The 16,446-nt window shown below is 40.2% G+C and overlaps 2 protein-coding genes across 2 annotated transcripts; both read right to left on the reverse strand.

Moving 5' to 3' along the window:
- Window positions 1-12,919: 12,919 nt before the first annotated feature.
- On the reverse strand, window positions 12,920-14,958 carry LOC132053740 (uncharacterized). Its single transcript, XM_059445845.1, has 5 exons — window positions 14,608-14,958; window positions 14,102-14,530; window positions 13,639-14,009; window positions 13,215-13,392; window positions 12,920-13,117 (listed from the first exon to the last, which is right to left on the reverse strand). Exons 2-5 carry the CDS (start codon window positions 14,252-14,254, stop codon window positions 12,920-12,922), a joined length of 900 nt encoding a protein of 299 aa, XP_059301828.1. The 5' UTR covers window positions 14,255-14,530; window positions 14,608-14,958.
- Window positions 14,548-15,395, reverse strand: LOC132053741 (protein MAINTENANCE OF MERISTEMS-like). The gene is made up of 3 exons (XM_059445846.1): window positions 15,016-15,395; window positions 14,876-14,939; window positions 14,548-14,565 (listed from the first exon to the last, which is right to left on the reverse strand). Exons 1-3 carry the CDS (start codon window positions 15,393-15,395, stop codon window positions 14,548-14,550), a joined length of 462 nt encoding a protein of 153 aa, XP_059301829.1.
- Window positions 15,396-16,446: the final 1,051 nt, after the last annotated feature.

A 16,446-nucleotide genomic window follows, 5' to 3' on the forward strand; every position in this document is an offset into this window, starting at 1 on the left:
GCCAAACACAACTTTCAGCTATGCAGCTAATCAAAGGTCTTAAGAAAGGAGAGCCGACATTCATGGCAACCATTGCAAGTTTGGAAGAATACAAGGGGCCCCAGGAGACACTGCCGCCTTGCATAGAGAAGTTGCTCGAGGAAAACAAGGATGTCATGCCCGATGAGCTACCTAAGCGCTTGCCTCCTAGACGTGAGGTGGATCATAAGATTGAGTTGGAGCCAGGGGCCAAGCCACCCGCATTCGCCCCTTATCGCATGGCACCGCCTGAGTTGGAGGAGCTTAGGAAACAACTAAAGGAGCTACTAGATGCCGGCCACATTCGCCCATCGAAGGCACCCTTTGGTGCACCGGTGTTGTTTCAAAAGAAGAAGATGGATCATTACGCCTGTGTATAAACTATCGGGCACTTAATAAGGTCACAGTAAAGAATAAGTATCCGATCCCGCTCATTGCCGACTTATTTGATAGACTTGGACAAGCCAAGTACTTTACCAAGGTGGATCTTCGCAAGGGTTACTACCAGGTTCGGATTGCAGAAGGAGACGAACCAAAGACAGCCTGTGTGACAAGGTACGGAGCCTTCGAGTGGTTGGTGATGCCCTTCGGCTTAACCAACGCACCCGCTACATTTTGCACTCTCATGAATGAGATCTTTCATCCCTACCTGGATCAGTTCGTGGTAGTCTACTTGGATGATATAGTCAGCTACAACAACACCTTGGGGGAGCACGTGGAACACTTACGAAAGGTTTTCCAAGTCTTACGAGAGAACGAGCTATACATTAAGAGGGAAAAGTGCGAGTTTGCACAATCCAAGGTGCATTTCTTGGGCCATGTCATTAGCAATGGCGAGCTACGCATGGATGAGGCTAAGGTACGGCTATCCAAGAGTGGGAGGCGCCTACAAAGGTAGTCGAGTTGAGATCCTTCCTTGGCCTTGTTAACTACTACCGCGTTTTATCAATGGCTATTCGTGTAAGGCAAAGACCCCGACCGAGTTGTTAAAGAAGAACAAATCATGGGGATGGACGGAGCACCGCCAAAAGGCGTTTGAAGAACTTAAGGCGGCCGTGACAGAGAGCGATTCTAGCGCCCGACTTTAGCAAAATGTTCGAGGTTCATACAGATGCTTCTGAATTTGCCATTGGGGGTGCCCTGATGCAAGATAGGCATCCCATAGCGTTCGAGAGCCTCAAGTTGAACGATACGGAGCGGCGTTACACGGTACAAGAGAAGGAGATGACTTCCATTGTGCATTGTCTTCACACATGGAGACATTATTTGCTGGGGTCGAAGTTCGTGGTCAAGACTGACAATGTGGCCACTAGCTACTTTCGCACACAGAAGAAGCTCACACCAAAACAAAGTTAGGTGGCAAGATTTCTTGGCTGAGTTCGACTATGTGTTGGAGTATAAGCCGGGCAAGGGTAACGTTGTAGCCAATGCCTTGAGTAGAAAGGCCGAGCTTGCTGCCATTACTTCAGCAAGTTGGGATATCCGAGAGGTTATAAAGGAAGGCATGCAACATGATCCCACAGCTAAGCAACTTATGGAGTTAGCCACCCAGGGAAAGACGAGGCGTTTTTGGGTGGAAGACGGTATATTGCTCACCACAGGTCGAAGAGTATACGTGCCGAAGTTTGGAGATGTTAGACGACGTATTATGAAGGAGTAGCCACGACACCTTATGGGCCGGTCACCTGTGTCAACGCCGCACTAGAGCCTTGGTTGAGTCGGTTTACTATTGGCCGCGCATGCGAAAGGACATAGAGTGTTATATACAGACTTGTCTTGTGTGCCAACAAGACAAGGTTGAGCAGAGGTAGCCCAAAGGACTTTTGGAGCCACTACCAATAGCAGAGCGTCCATGGGAGAGCGTGACTATGGACTTTATCACCTGTTTACCGAAGTCAGACGGTTATGGAACTATCATGGTGGTCGTGGATAGATTTTCAAAGTATGCCACTTTCATGCCCGCTTCACCAGGATGTACAGCTAAGGAAGCCGCCAAACTATTCTTCAAGAACGTGGTGAAATATTGGGGCTTACCAAGGCATATCATCGTTGATCGAGACCCCGCTTCACCGGGAACTTTTGGAGGAGTTGTTCGACATACTTGGCACGGAGCTGCACTTTTCCACTAGTTTCCACCCGCAAACGGATGGACAAACAGAACGGGTCAATGCTTTATTGGAGTGTTATTTCGAGGCATTATGTGAGTGCACATCAGAAGGATTGGGCGAGGCTCTTAGACCTAGCCTGGGCTTCTCCTATAACTCGCAACGGAGCGAGTCCACAGGTCGGACACCATTTGAACTAGCCACGAGCCAACAACCACAAACTCCACATTCACTACGGCGGCGTTCGGGGAAGAGTTTGGGGGCTTACTATATGGCCAAGCGGTTCGAAGCAACGACAATCGCTAAGTCCTACTTGGACAAGGAAAGAAAGAAGATGAAGAAGTTTGCCGACCGCAAGCGTCGTCCCACAGATTATAAGGTTGGGGACACGGTTTTGGTGAAGTTTAATCCGAGGCAGTTTAAGACACTACGGGACATGCACCAGAACTTGGTACGGAAGTATGAGGGGCCGTTTAGGATTGTTGCCAAGGTGGGTAAGATCTCATATAAGTTAGAGTTACCGCCTCATCTTAAGATTCACCCCGTCTTCCATGCTAGCGTGCTCAAGCCATACCATGAAGACAAGGATGATCCCAGCCGAGGTCAGTCGAGTCGGGCGCCAATTACTATTACCGTCTCTCATGATCGGGAGATTGAGGCTATCATTGATTACCGTGCCGGCGAAGACAAGGGCGTAAAGCCACCGCCATGTTTTTGGTCCACTGGAAGGGGCAATCACCCGAGGAGGCCACATGGGAGCGATACGAAGACTTGTGGCAATTTAAGGACAAGATTCGAGAGTTTATGTTGCAGCAATGCGCCGCGGTCGTCGCAACATCAGGTGGGGGAGAATGTGATGACCTTCCAAGTCATCTTGCCACATAAGCACATATTTTAGACATGTGGATGCTTACATGGCAAAGATGCTAGCATTTGTGGGAAGATTCTGTAGAGCCATGGAGAGTTTTCTTGGAGGACTCTAGATTCTTATAAAATATTTAGGAAGACTTTTTCGAGAAGCCTTAGAATATTCTAGGCATGTAGAGAATTCTAGAGAGGGGACCTACTTGTAAATATAGAGGGACTTGTGTAACAATTATTATTTACCCATTAGCCCCTAGGTGAGTAGTATAAATAGAGGGGCATACATTTGTAAAAAACCATCAAGCAAAAATCAACCAACTCTTATATAATAAAAAGCTTCCTTCTAGCAAATTTCTCTTGTCTTTCTCAATCACTATTCCCTTAGCGATCTTGAGTGTATTGATCTAGGCTGACTTGGCATAGCAAGATCGTGAGCAAGTTGTGCAAGAACGTGAGCGAGTTGTCAAGTGCCTCACGTGCGCTTAGTTGAAGACTAAGGACGTGACAGCTATCTCTTAATTGTATTATATGAAGTTATCAATTTGTTTTCTTCTAAAGGAAGAAATACGTAGTCCTTTGCTTTTAATTGCCAGTTTTAGGTCTGCCAGCTTATTTGTGCTTCTGTTTAGTCTCTGTGAATTTATTTAATTTTTTTTTTAACAGATTTAGCTATTAAGTTAAACTTTTGATTGCCTCTCTTCTCATATCTGCTACTATACCTACTTCTTTGCTCCTGCCCCTTTTCATAAATTGTATTAACAGAGTATTTTGACAAAATGATGAAGAGGAATTTCAACTTTGATACAAGACATTCTACTTGTATAATATCTTTAACTATGCATGAAATGTGAAGTTCACATTAACTTATTATTGTCTAAGTCGAAAATACTGTCCAAGGTCATTTTATTATGACTTTCTTCCAACAGGATATAGTGTTAACCCATATTTATTGATTTCTTTCTGATTGACATGTCCCTAGCCGCTAGATTATGTACATTAATTAGCTACAATGATTCGTGTGTACTTCTTTTATCACATGACATTTTTCTATTATTTGTACAGTAATTTCCTCCCATGGCTACATCATGTAACAGGTCTTGATTCTTTTGTCTAAGAGCACAGATAACTGCATTCCTTGCCCTTGGTTGGCCTTCAAGTTGATGCATCGCATTATGTGAACGCGTAAATAATGTGCAAATAGGTTTCTCGTAAACTTTTGAACATCTTGTAAAAATTTGTTCCTTAGTGGCAGTATTAGGGAGTGCGTAATTTGGTATATACCGAATTATCAAACCAAATTCTAAAATTTTGGTATTCGGTATGATATTTGGTTTTATGATTTTAAAGAGTTTGTTATTTGGTATCTAGAAATAATATGTCGATATTGTACCGAAATACATAATACATATATTTTAAATTATAAACATGTCATATTTGGTTTTGGTACCAGAAAATTGTCCCGTCTGCATTAACATTAGACACTAACTTATTTAATCAAATAGAGATACCAAAATTAGATAAGTCATCTCATTTCGTTGCTTGATGAGTTCCAGATGAAATATTGCGATGATGAGAAATTAAATTGAAACTCCAAATTATCTTTAATATTTTTTCTTAAGGTAAAAGGTCGAGCTAATTCGGTTATTCGGATCAATACCATCCACTGCCAATTTTGTTTAGTGTAGCTTTTCATATTTCTATATTTACTAGATGGTGTTTGCCCGTGCTGCACACGGGCCCAATAATATAGATGAAATCATTGAGGTTAATGATGGAGTTTAAGTTATAGGAGCTAAAACAATGTTTCAGGATGCTATAAAAAGGTATAAAACTGAAGTTTAAGTCAATGTTTGTGGATGGTATAAAAGGTATATAACTGCACAAAAACAGCAATGCAAATCTTTTCCTAGCCTACCAATGCATGTTTAAGGAATTGTATATATATTCATTCCCCACACTTAACTCTACAGCCAATCAATTTAAAAGTTATGAGAACTCCACCACCTCTAGCATACAAACAACAGCAACAGATTCAATTTATCTACAAGTTCTACATTGAACTCTTTAAGTTTGTTTTACATAAAGTTGGAAGTAAAAGCTGAAAGAAGTCTAGGTGACTATGATTCTTCATCTCAGTTCCTCATTCTAAAGTCCATGTGACTAATCCTCGGACAACATCCTCCAGGTTTAGTCCCGCAACAACAATTAAGTCAAGACAGTGCAAAATGAGCGTGTCACTGGCATAAGAATTTAAATATTGTAAAGAAGTCATGTCCTAACTCCAAAATTAATTCAGATTCATTATTTGAGAAGGTATCTAGGGAAACCTTCTTTTTTATTCTTCTTTGCCATTGATTTGCAGTTTGAAAACATAAAATTAAGCTTGACGGTACCTGTACCACAGCTACATAGTAGCAAGGCCAACACCATAAGTTATGATAAGCAGTGTCACAAAGGTCACAAAACAGCCAGAGACTGTCATCAGCCGTGTTGTAGCAGATGTTACATTGCACTTCCGTGTACAAATCCCGCAGTCAAGTTGTTGCATTTCCAAGGTGATGACAAATATGCATAAACACTTCCATCAGTAATATATGAGAGACAGTTAAAAGATTATACCTTGTCTAGCTATTAGGCTTTCTAGTTAAAATGTTGATCCAACTGAAAAAAAGACAAAAAAAGCTACGTCATACATTCATCATCCCAATTTGTGATGATGTGTTGCACACGTAAACTATCGTAGCACCAAAAGTATAAATTGAAAAAAACCCATTTGTTTCTTCAATTGTCTGACATGATTAACTTTTTTATGATGTATTTCATATGCCAATATGAAGTAAATTGACCACATTATTCTAGGATGGTCCAAAAGAGAAACTATGCGTTCATTAGCTCTATTCGCTGCTAGCACCAAGAACCGTCATTCTACACCTATGAGAAAGTAGTAAGAATGAAATGTATTAAAAAAGACTATGGAACATTGATTTGAAGCAAAAAGCCATATCTGAATAGAAGTTTTATTTTTCCTAAGGAAGAAGTCGATAGATTAGTTTTCTATGTATTGTTTCTGCCTTTCTATATAGTTGAATCCCTTGTTAACATAAATGAGTAATCTAACAAATATTGAATGTAGGCTTTCAATGGAACACGCATGGTAGCTTTCTTGATTATATTCAGTGTTTCTTTCTGCCAAATTCATTGGTTTCCTCTGTTTTTTCGATTATAAAAGCAACATTCTTAGTTCAGGTAAGAGTTGTTGATTTATCAGTAGCAACTTGCGAATCTCAGTATTAGCCCTTGCGAATTTTCACATCAAAAAATTTCAATCAGCGGTATGAAAATCCAAGGTCTGTTTACCCCTTTGACGAATTAATCTAAGATTTACTTGACTCGGGAAGATTTACTTGACTCGGGAGTCATAAAGAAATGATGAAGTAAGAAACTGGAAAATAATAATCATTTAATCACCAATACAACTAAAATAGCAAAAGATTAAACTGAAAGAATGAGAATAAGAATGCTTAAGAAGAATCAATAACTGTTACCTTGCTCGTAATTGAAGTTTGGACTTAGGATTGTTGGGAAATAATGATCCCACCCAGGAATAATATCCACGTTAAGTAGCAAGAATAAGAGAGTAACGGCGACACCAAATCTTTTAACGGGATAAAATATAATATTCGAGCGAAGCAATATAATATCACTATTACAACTTGGTAGTGTCAAAAGACTACTACTCCTTCAAAAGAAACAACACTCTTTATTACACAACTCACTACAATATTACTCCCACTCTCTATTTCTCACAGACTATAGAAAATAGCCTGCGGATTACTCTCTACTCTCTATTGCTCTCTCTATGTTGGTGTATAGAATTGTGAGGAGAGTGCCTCTATTTATAGCACAAGGCATGACAAGAAGAACCAATCAAAATTGGTTTACAATCTGCAAGTTGCCAATTTGCAAATTGCCTTCACGTAACTTGTTTCTAATGGGCACATGGTCACCACTAAGTTCAACCAATCATCTTTTTTTCTTTTCTTTTTATTTCATTTATTGGGTCCCACAAATCTCCCTCTTAATTTTGAATTTTCCGTTTCATTCCAAGACTTGATCTTAATCTCTGAAAGTCTTCGAACTTGAGAGGCTTTGTAAAGATATCCGCAACTTGATCGTGAGATTTCACATACTTGAGTTCTACCTCCTTTTTGGCAATGCATTCTCGATGAAGTGATACCTTGTGTCAATATGCTTGCTTCGATCATGATACACCGGATTCTTAGCAAGTGCTTGCGCCGATTTGTTGTCAACGCAAATCATCGTGGCTTCAATTTGTGGCAAATTTAGGTCCTTCAACAATCTTCTCAGTCAAATAGCATGACACGTACATGATGTTGATGCCACATATTCCGCTTCACAAGTCGAGAGAGTAACAATGGATTGTTTCTTTGAACTCCATGAAACAACACAATCACCCATGAAAAACACAAAAACCAGTTGTGCTTTTTCTATCATCAATATCTCCCGCATAATCACTATCACAAAATCCCACAAGGTTAAATTCATTGGAAGAAGTATAAAACAACCCAAGATCTATTGTACCTTTTAGGTAACGAAGAATTCTTCTAGCGACCTTCAAGTGAGTAGAGGTAGGAGCTTCCATGAAGCGACTTACTACTCCAACTGCAAAGAGTATATCTGGCCTAGTACAAGTCAAGTATCTCAAACTTCCTACAAGACTTTTGAATAAAGTGGAGTCCACCTTTTCTCCATCATCAAACTTTGATAGTTTTGTTCCACTCTCCATTGGGGTGTTCACGGGATTGCAATCGAACATGTTGAACTTCTTCAAAATCTCATTTGTATAGCTTTCTTGAGATATCAGGATGCCTTCCTCCATTTGCTTCACTTCCAGGCCCAAGTAATATGACATGAGCCCTATGTCCGTCATCTCGAACTCAAGGGACATAGCTTTCTTGAAAGCTTCAAACAAACTTGGGTTATTACCCGTCAGAATAAGATCATCAACATAAAGACAAACAAGGTAATATCTCCATTTGTATGAACTTTAATGTAAAGAGCATATTCATGGAGACATCGAGTGAACCCATTGTCTTGGAAATACTTGTCGATGCGACTATTCCACGCTCGTGGAGCTTGCTTTAATCCATATAAAGCTTTCTTCAGCTTCAACACTTTATCTTCATGGTTTTCGACCAAAAAACCCAGTGGTTGCTCAACATAGACTTCCTCTTCAAGATATCCATTTAAGAATGCCGACTTGACATCTAGTTGATGGATTTTCCACTTCATTTGCGCCGCCAAGGAGATCAGCAGACGGATCGTCTCCATGCGGGCAACAGGTGCATAGACTTCCTCATAGTCAATGCCTTGCCTTTGTTTGTAGCCTTTAGCCACAAGTCTTGCCTTGTATCTTTCCACCTCTCCATGGGCATTCTTCTTTGCCTTGTATACCCATTTGACACCAATTGCTTGATGACCCTTGGGAAGAGTTGTTAATTCCCAAGTGTTGTTCTTCTCTATTGCCTTGATCTCCTCCTCCATGGCTTGTCTCCACCTTTTATCCGTAAGTGCTTCATCAAAACTCATTGGTTCGCTGTCAGCAAAGAGACAATACAAAAAATCAAAATTAGTAACTTCTTCGTATCATCATAGAGCTCTTGGATGCTCCTCACCTTTCGTGGCCTTTCACTTTCGAACCTTCTTGAGAAGAAGGAGATGCAACATTAGCGGAGAAGGAGGTGGGGTTGCATCCCAGCAGTGTCATGGTCTCCTGTTCTTCGTCATCTCCAAAGTATGGAAGAAAGTCATATGTCCCTTCTTCCTGAGCCTCCCAATTCCATGTCGCTTCTTCATCAAATTCAACATCACGACTCACCACCACTTTGTTGCTGCTTGGGTTGTATAACTTGTAGCCTTTTGAATTTGTGTCATAGCCAACAAACACATGCTTAACACTTCGATCATCAAGTTTCGCTCTCCCTTGATGTGGCACATGAGCATAGGCTATGCTCCCAAATATTCTCAAGTGCTTGACACTTGGCTTTCTTCCGCTCCATGCTTCTTGTGGTGTTTGATCTCTAACATTTCTTGTTGGAGACTTGTTGCTCAAATACACTGCACAAGAAATGTTGACCGCCCAAAATTCTTTTGGCATATTTTTAGCTTTCAAAGATACATCTAGCAATATTAAGAATTGTTCTATTCTTTCTCTCCGCAACTCCATTTTGTTGGGGTGAATAAGGTACCGTTAGAGGGCGACGAATTCCATGAGACTGACAAAAGTCGTTAAATTCTTTTGAAGTGAATTCGCCTCCTCTATCGGACCTTAAAGCTTTTATTTCATAGCCACTCTGTTTTTCTACAAGTGCTTTGAAATTTTTAAATGCAACAAAAGCTTCTGATTTTTGCTTCAGGAAATACACCCAAGTCTTTCTACTGAAATCATCAATAAAGAGCAAGAAGTATTTCCTTTTACCAGAAGAAGGTGGATTGATTGGCCCACATACGTCTGTATGAACAAGCTGCAGTGGCTTGATTGCTCTTGACGTGGCCTCTTTTGGAAAACTCCTCCTTGCATGTTTTCCAAGAATACAAGCTTCACACAACTGATTGGGATGGTTGATTGAAGGAATCCCATGCACCATGTTCTTTTCTCCCATTGATTTGAGCGCTTCAAAATTCAAATGTCCAAAACGCATATGCCAACACCAAGATTCATGTTGCACATTAGCCTTCAAACACTTTGCATCAATTGTCTTAAGATTCAAAGAAAATAATCTATTCTTTGCCATACGTACTTTTGTGATTAATTTTCCACTTGAATCTCTAAGGAAAAGATGCATATTCTTCATATGAATATCATATTCTTTTTCAAGAAGTTGGCCCAAGCTCAAGATATTACTTTTCAATTTTGGCACATAATAAACATCTTGAATTAACTTGTGGCCACCATCTTTACAGGAGATCAGAATTGTACCTTTTCCTTCGATTTGTACCTTTGAAGTATCTCCAAAGGATACGTTGCCTGTCATCTTCTTAGTGAGCTCCACAAACATATCTTTGCATCCACTCATGTGGTTGCTTGCTCCATTATCAAGATACCACAAACTGCAATGATCCTTATCTTCTTCTTTGAGTGCCATTAACAGTGTTGACTCACCTTCTTCTTTCTTGTCGTCAAGAAGGTTAGCTTTCTCTTCAACATTACTATGACATTCCCAAGAGTAATGTCCAATTTTATGGGGTTGTAGCACTCAACTTTAGATTTATCATACCTTGTTTCGTTGGTACTTTGATAATAGCCACGTCCTCTTCCTTCTCTTTGTCCACGACCACGACCTCTAAATGGTTGTTGGCTTCTCCCTTCATTGTTGAAGGTGTTGCCAATGCTCCGTCCTTTTCCACGAGTACCACGACCTCTTCCTCGTCCATTTCCTCTATAACTCTTTTCACCTCCAAAATTTTTGAAGGATGCCTGAGTTTTTAGAAGTTGATCCAGTGGCTCTTCTTGTCTCCTTTTAATCTTTTCTTCGTGGGCTTGCAAAGAACCCTCCAATTGCTCTACCGTCATTGAGTCTAAATCTTTAGACTCCTCAATTGCACACACTACAAAATCAAATTTAGGTGTTAAAGAGCGAAGGATCTTTTCCACCACACGCACATCGTCTACTTCCTCCCCGTATCTTCTTAATTGATTTACTATAGCCATCACTCTTGAAAAGAAATCCGAAATGGATTCGGATTCTTTCATTTTTAAAACTTCAAAATCAGCCCTTAGAGTTTGAAGTTTTATCTTCTTTACTTTATCAACACCTTGGAGAGAATTTTGTAAAATCTCTCAAGCTTCCTTTGAGGTGGTTGCATCAGCCACCTTCTCGAACATGCCATCATCCAGACATTGGTGGATGAAAGTGAGGACTTGTTGATCTTTCTTCCTTGTCTTTGTCAAGACATCTTTTTTCATTTTGAGACAAAGCCTCCTCATTATCGGGTTTTGTAAACCCTTTGTCTACAATATCCCAAACATCTTGGGAGCCAAGAATGGCTTTCATTCGTAGACACCATTTTTCATAATTTTCTTTCGTGAGACGGGGGTACTGAAAAGACAGCGGACTATTATTTGCCATGGCTCTGATACCACGTTGTTGGGAAATAATGATCCCACCCAGGAATAATATCCACGTTAAGTAGCAAGAATAAGAGAGTAACGGCGACACCAAATCTTTTAACGGGATAAAATATAATATTCGAGCGAAGCAATATAATATCACTATTACAACTTGGTAGTGTCAAGAGACTACTACTCCTTCAAAAGAAACAACACTCTTTATTACACAACTCACTACAATATTACTCCCACTCTCTATTTCTCACAGACTATAGAAAATGGCCTGCGGATTACTCTCTACTCTCTATTGCTCTCTCTGTGTTGGTGTGTAGAATTGTGAGGAGAGTGCCTCTATTTATAGCACAAGGCATGACAAGAAGAACCAATCAAAATTGGTTTACAATCTGCAAGTTGCCAATTTGCAAATTGCCTTCACGTAACTTGTTTCTAATGGGCACATGGTCACCACTAAGTTCAACCAATCATCTTTTTTCTTTTCTTTTTATTTCATTTATTGGGTCCCACAAGGATGACTATTTCTTAATTCACCATATTTTTGTGGAAACATAACATAAAATCAAACAAAGAACAGGATATTTGAGGGTGATGAATCAAATTACCTTAAATAAGTTCACCCACCAGTCAGAACCCCAAAATAACCCAATTCGTGAAAACCCAACAATTAAGTCAAAAAAATAAAGCAACTTTGAGGTTGATGAATAAAACATACCTCTGAGCAGACCCACAAATCAAAACCTCAAAATCACCAAAATTTCATGGAAACCCAACCCGCAAAATCGAACTTATGTGGATGCCAGAACAAGAGTATTTCGTTCCTGTAAATCAAATTAAATGACAGATAAAATCAATTTTTACTTCTATTGAAATTAAGAGTTATGGAGGGTATGAAAGAAAAACTACACACATGCAACTATAAGTAAATTGAAGGCAACGACCCATAGATATTAGAACCAGAAACAGCAAAACCCAAAAATGGAAGGAAAAGAAAACAATACCTTGTAAAAATTGTGATATATCAAAATGGGGATTGAGTCTAATGCAATTGGATTTAATAAGAATGGGAGAAAGATAGCATGTTGCTGGGAAGAGTTAGCTCAACTGCTCAAGAGGAAACTTTGCCGCTTAGAGCTTCAAGAGTAAAAAGTAGGTTTTGAGACTACGGAAGAAGCACCGACAAGATGGATTAGACCGTAACGTGGCGGTTCTGATTAAAAGACAGGTACAGTAACCCAACCTAAAAGACTAAACTACCCTTCGTTTGAATTTTATTTCCTTTTCAGCAGGCATGTCGATCCGAGCTGTTAACTCATGCTTCCATATTAGTAGAAATTTTAATACTAATGGAAGCAAAAGTTCATATATGACCGTACTTGCTTTTTCTCTAATACTCTCTTAGAAAATTGAAACCTCCGGGAGTCGCTTTCTTTGATATGATGTTTTGTCCAGGAATTTTTTACCGTTTCACGGCATAAAAAGTTGCAATTCTCTATACCTGGACAAAAAATAGAATAAAATCGTCGTTTTAGGGGTTGTAAAGTGCTCCGAAGTGAGTTTGAAAACTTGTTATACACATACATTTAGATCGTCGTTATAGGGTTCTAATTAATATAGGACGTCGCACGAGTTATTATTAATTGACAATAAATACTAAAATAACTAATTATCATTAAAAAAATAATACCCAAAAATATATATAATATTAACATAAAATGTATATTTTATTTACAAATACACAATCTCCTAAGGCCTAAGGATCCTCCTAACCCCACCACCCTCACTATCATCGGGATCCTCTCTCTCCTCTCTTAATGACAGGATGATTTATGGCATGATCATCCTTTCTTCCCTTCTTCAGGCCCTGAGTGAAAATACGCTTCCTGTGGGAGACGGCAGCGGTCTCCACCTGAGTAGCCTCAGTAGATGCCTCAGGAGATAACTCAATCGAAGGAGACTGGACCACAGGAGCAGAAAAATGAACCTGAAATAACATATAAACAATTTAATGTTTCATAAACTAAACATGAAATAACATATAAACAATTATTTAATAAATTATTTCTTGTAAAAAAACAAACCTGTGTGTCGACGGCCTCCTGAGATGGCTGGTCAGAAGGCTCCTTAGCTAGCCTCTCTCTCTCTCTCTCTCTCTCTCTCCTCAACGGTCTCCTGAGCGCTACCTGGAGCTGTAGCTGGAGGTAGAGACGGGTCAATCTGAACAAGAGGAGACGGGTCCACAGGCGCGGAAGAATGAACCTATAATACATGCAAATAATTTAGTTTAGATTAATAAAATAATTAATTAATAAACCTGTGTGTCGACGAGCTCCTGAGATGGCATGTGAGAGGGCTCCTGAGCGGCCCGCGGAGCCGGAGATGCAGATGGTGCCGTCGGCCTGGCTGTAGGATGAAGAAAGTAGTCATCGAAAATAATATCCAGTTTATGTCCTCATCTCCGTCTCCCTATGTAGATCACTAACTGGCACCTATGGAAATGATGACCAAGGATCATAATGTGAGAACATCTCTGGCGTATATCCAAGTCTCTGTGAAGTCGACGGCCTGAAAGAAGAAGTCGACAGGATATCTGTAGCCGACGGAGCCTGATGGGCTATATCGTCAGGCTCATCTACTAGATCTCTGCCAGCCCGACCACCTTTATCAGCCCGACCACCTCTATCAGCCCTACCACCCTCTGGTATAGGCTCTGGAGCAGGCTCTGGAACATCCTCATCGACACGATGCCACTCCTGTGCCCGTGTCATACCAGTGTCGGTAAGCTGAACTATCCGTGCTGCATATGCCGCTATCCCGGGGTCGGTGGACTCCGTACGGGGAATGCTCTCATGGCGTATCATCAGAGTCATCCGTAGCTGCATATATTTGCAAATTTTAAGAATTGAATAAATTCGTAAAGTAATACATAATAAGACAACGGATTAAGTTTAAGACTAATAAAACTTACCAGCGCCTCATATGCTCCTGAGAGTGATGCATATCCTCGGCCATCAGGACGAGGCGTCGAGGGGTTAGCAATCAATGAGCGAGTGATATGCATGTACCACGTCATGTACTCATGGAACGGAGTGTCATGTCTGACCGCCACTAGAGTCGTCATCCTCGCGTTCTATGCATCGACTTCCTGGTGCATACGCGCCCGCCATGCCGCACTGTCGATCGAACGCTCGTCCCTGGTATAGTGGGTGTGCTCCCAACGTGTAGCCGCGGGTATGTTCTGTACATGCCCAAACTGCCGTAACACGTGGTCGGGCGCGTGATACTTAACGATGTCCATATGGATCAATGTACACCGTGCCATCCACATATGCTCACCAGCCCTACAAAACGTCGGCAGCTGACCCAAAATCTGATCATACAGCGTCCATATGAAAGCCTATAAAAAGAATTCAACTAGTTAACAATAAAAGGCTAACAAAAATAACAAACTAATGTTAAATAAAAAAAACTTACCTCGTGCGCTGTCATGCGGTCTAACTGATCCCTAAATGGGAGAATAACATGGTGCGTCTCCACACCTCTCGGCACGGCCCGCGACCATCTCCGCGCATATGGCATATCCTCAGCAACATAGTCATCGGGAGGGTGAGCAGCTATGGGCTGAAAAGGTCTCAACCTAGTCCACACCCATATCTGTCATAGTTATCAAAAAAATTATTTATCAGTCGTCGTTTCGAAAAAATATATTTAGTGTTTTATTACACATACTTAAATGTATTACCTGAAGAAGAGAGCTAAATGCAGCGACCTCAAGCCTCTCGCCCATAGAGGCTCGATCAAATCCTCTGTACATGTAAGCCAGGACAGCGGTGCCCCAACTGTAACATCCTGTCGGTCTAGATCCTCACCAAGAGCAGATACCTTATGCTCATATCCGCACCCGACGTATTCGGGAACATGATGCCCCCGAATATGATGAGAAGATATAAGCGAGCACGTCGGTCAACATCAACCTGAGGCATTGCGTCGCCAATCAGATGCTGCAAATGCACGAGGCGCAAGTGAGCATGGAGGGAGGACCGCAACAACCGACTCCGTCTACGCATATCCCTCTGCTGAGGCACGAAACCAGTGAACCTAGTCAACTCCTGGGGATACAATAGGTGCGGAGGCTCCACTCTATACAATGCCTGTCCATCAATATGTAGACCATAAATCACCTCGACATCCTGCAGGGTGATGGTAGCCTTGCCAGTGCGGAGATGAAATGTATGGGTCTCCGGTTGCCAGCGCTCAATCATGGCCGTCACTAGAGCCCTATCGTGCACAAGCCGACCAACCTCGATGCATAGGTAGATACCGCCCGACGTAGTATATCTATGACACGAGGATGTGGGGGAATAGCCTTTAGAATATCCCATGCTGACTCCCCCGAACGGGTACAGACCACTCTAATAGAGGATACCGGTGCATCCCATACATACTGGGACCTATGCTCATGCTGTAAATAAAGTGTCCCTCTGTTGTCGAAGGGCCCTGGCTCCATGGAGGTGTCTTATCTATTTTAGGCATTTTAAATTAATCATTATTTTTTTAATTAATCTCTAATACATAGTATTAGTTATTTAATCTTTTACCGAGAAATTATACAAAGGATTGAATCCTAAACTAAGGATTTTCAATTTCTAATTAACAAATAAATAAATTAACAATTAAAGATATAAAGATTAATAGTTAACAAATCAAAAAATTAACAATTAGCTAGCAAACAATTAGCATATAATTAATAAATAAACAATTAACTAACTAATCAAATAATTAAAAAATTATTATCATATAATTAATAAATAAACAATTAACTAACTAATCAAATAATTAACAAATTATTAACAAATAAACAATTGGCTTAACAAAAACTAAATAAATAATTAGCTAGTCTAACAATTGAAATAACTAATCTAACAATTAACAAATACTAAATAAACAATTAACAAATTAACAACAAATAAAAAAATTTAAAAAAATTTAAAAAGGGGCAGAAACAGCCCTTCTGCGCACAAAAAAAGTGCGTAAAAGTTTTTTTTTTTTTTTGTCCATATCCGCAAATAATAAACAATAGTAACGCTTAGGTTAATAATTTAGTAGAAAAATTGTAGTAAAATACCTAGATTGAAGCTTTGATTTTGAGTTTTTGAATTGAATTATACGCCGCTTTATTGCGAAGAAACTTGTTCCTATATTTCAATATACCAAAAATATTGACTTTTGGGTTGGAAATCAACAAGAAAACGATGTTTTTGATCACGTGGGACCTCGGAAAGTGGCCTTAATGGCTGATTTTCTTTTTCTTTT

The sequence above is a fragment of the Lycium ferocissimum genome, chromosome 4 (genome assembly GCF_029784015.1).
Source record: "Lycium ferocissimum isolate CSIRO_LF1 chromosome 4, AGI_CSIRO_Lferr_CH_V1, whole genome shotgun sequence".
Classification (NCBI taxonomy): domain Eukaryota; kingdom Viridiplantae; phylum Streptophyta; class Magnoliopsida; order Solanales; family Solanaceae; genus Lycium; species Lycium ferocissimum.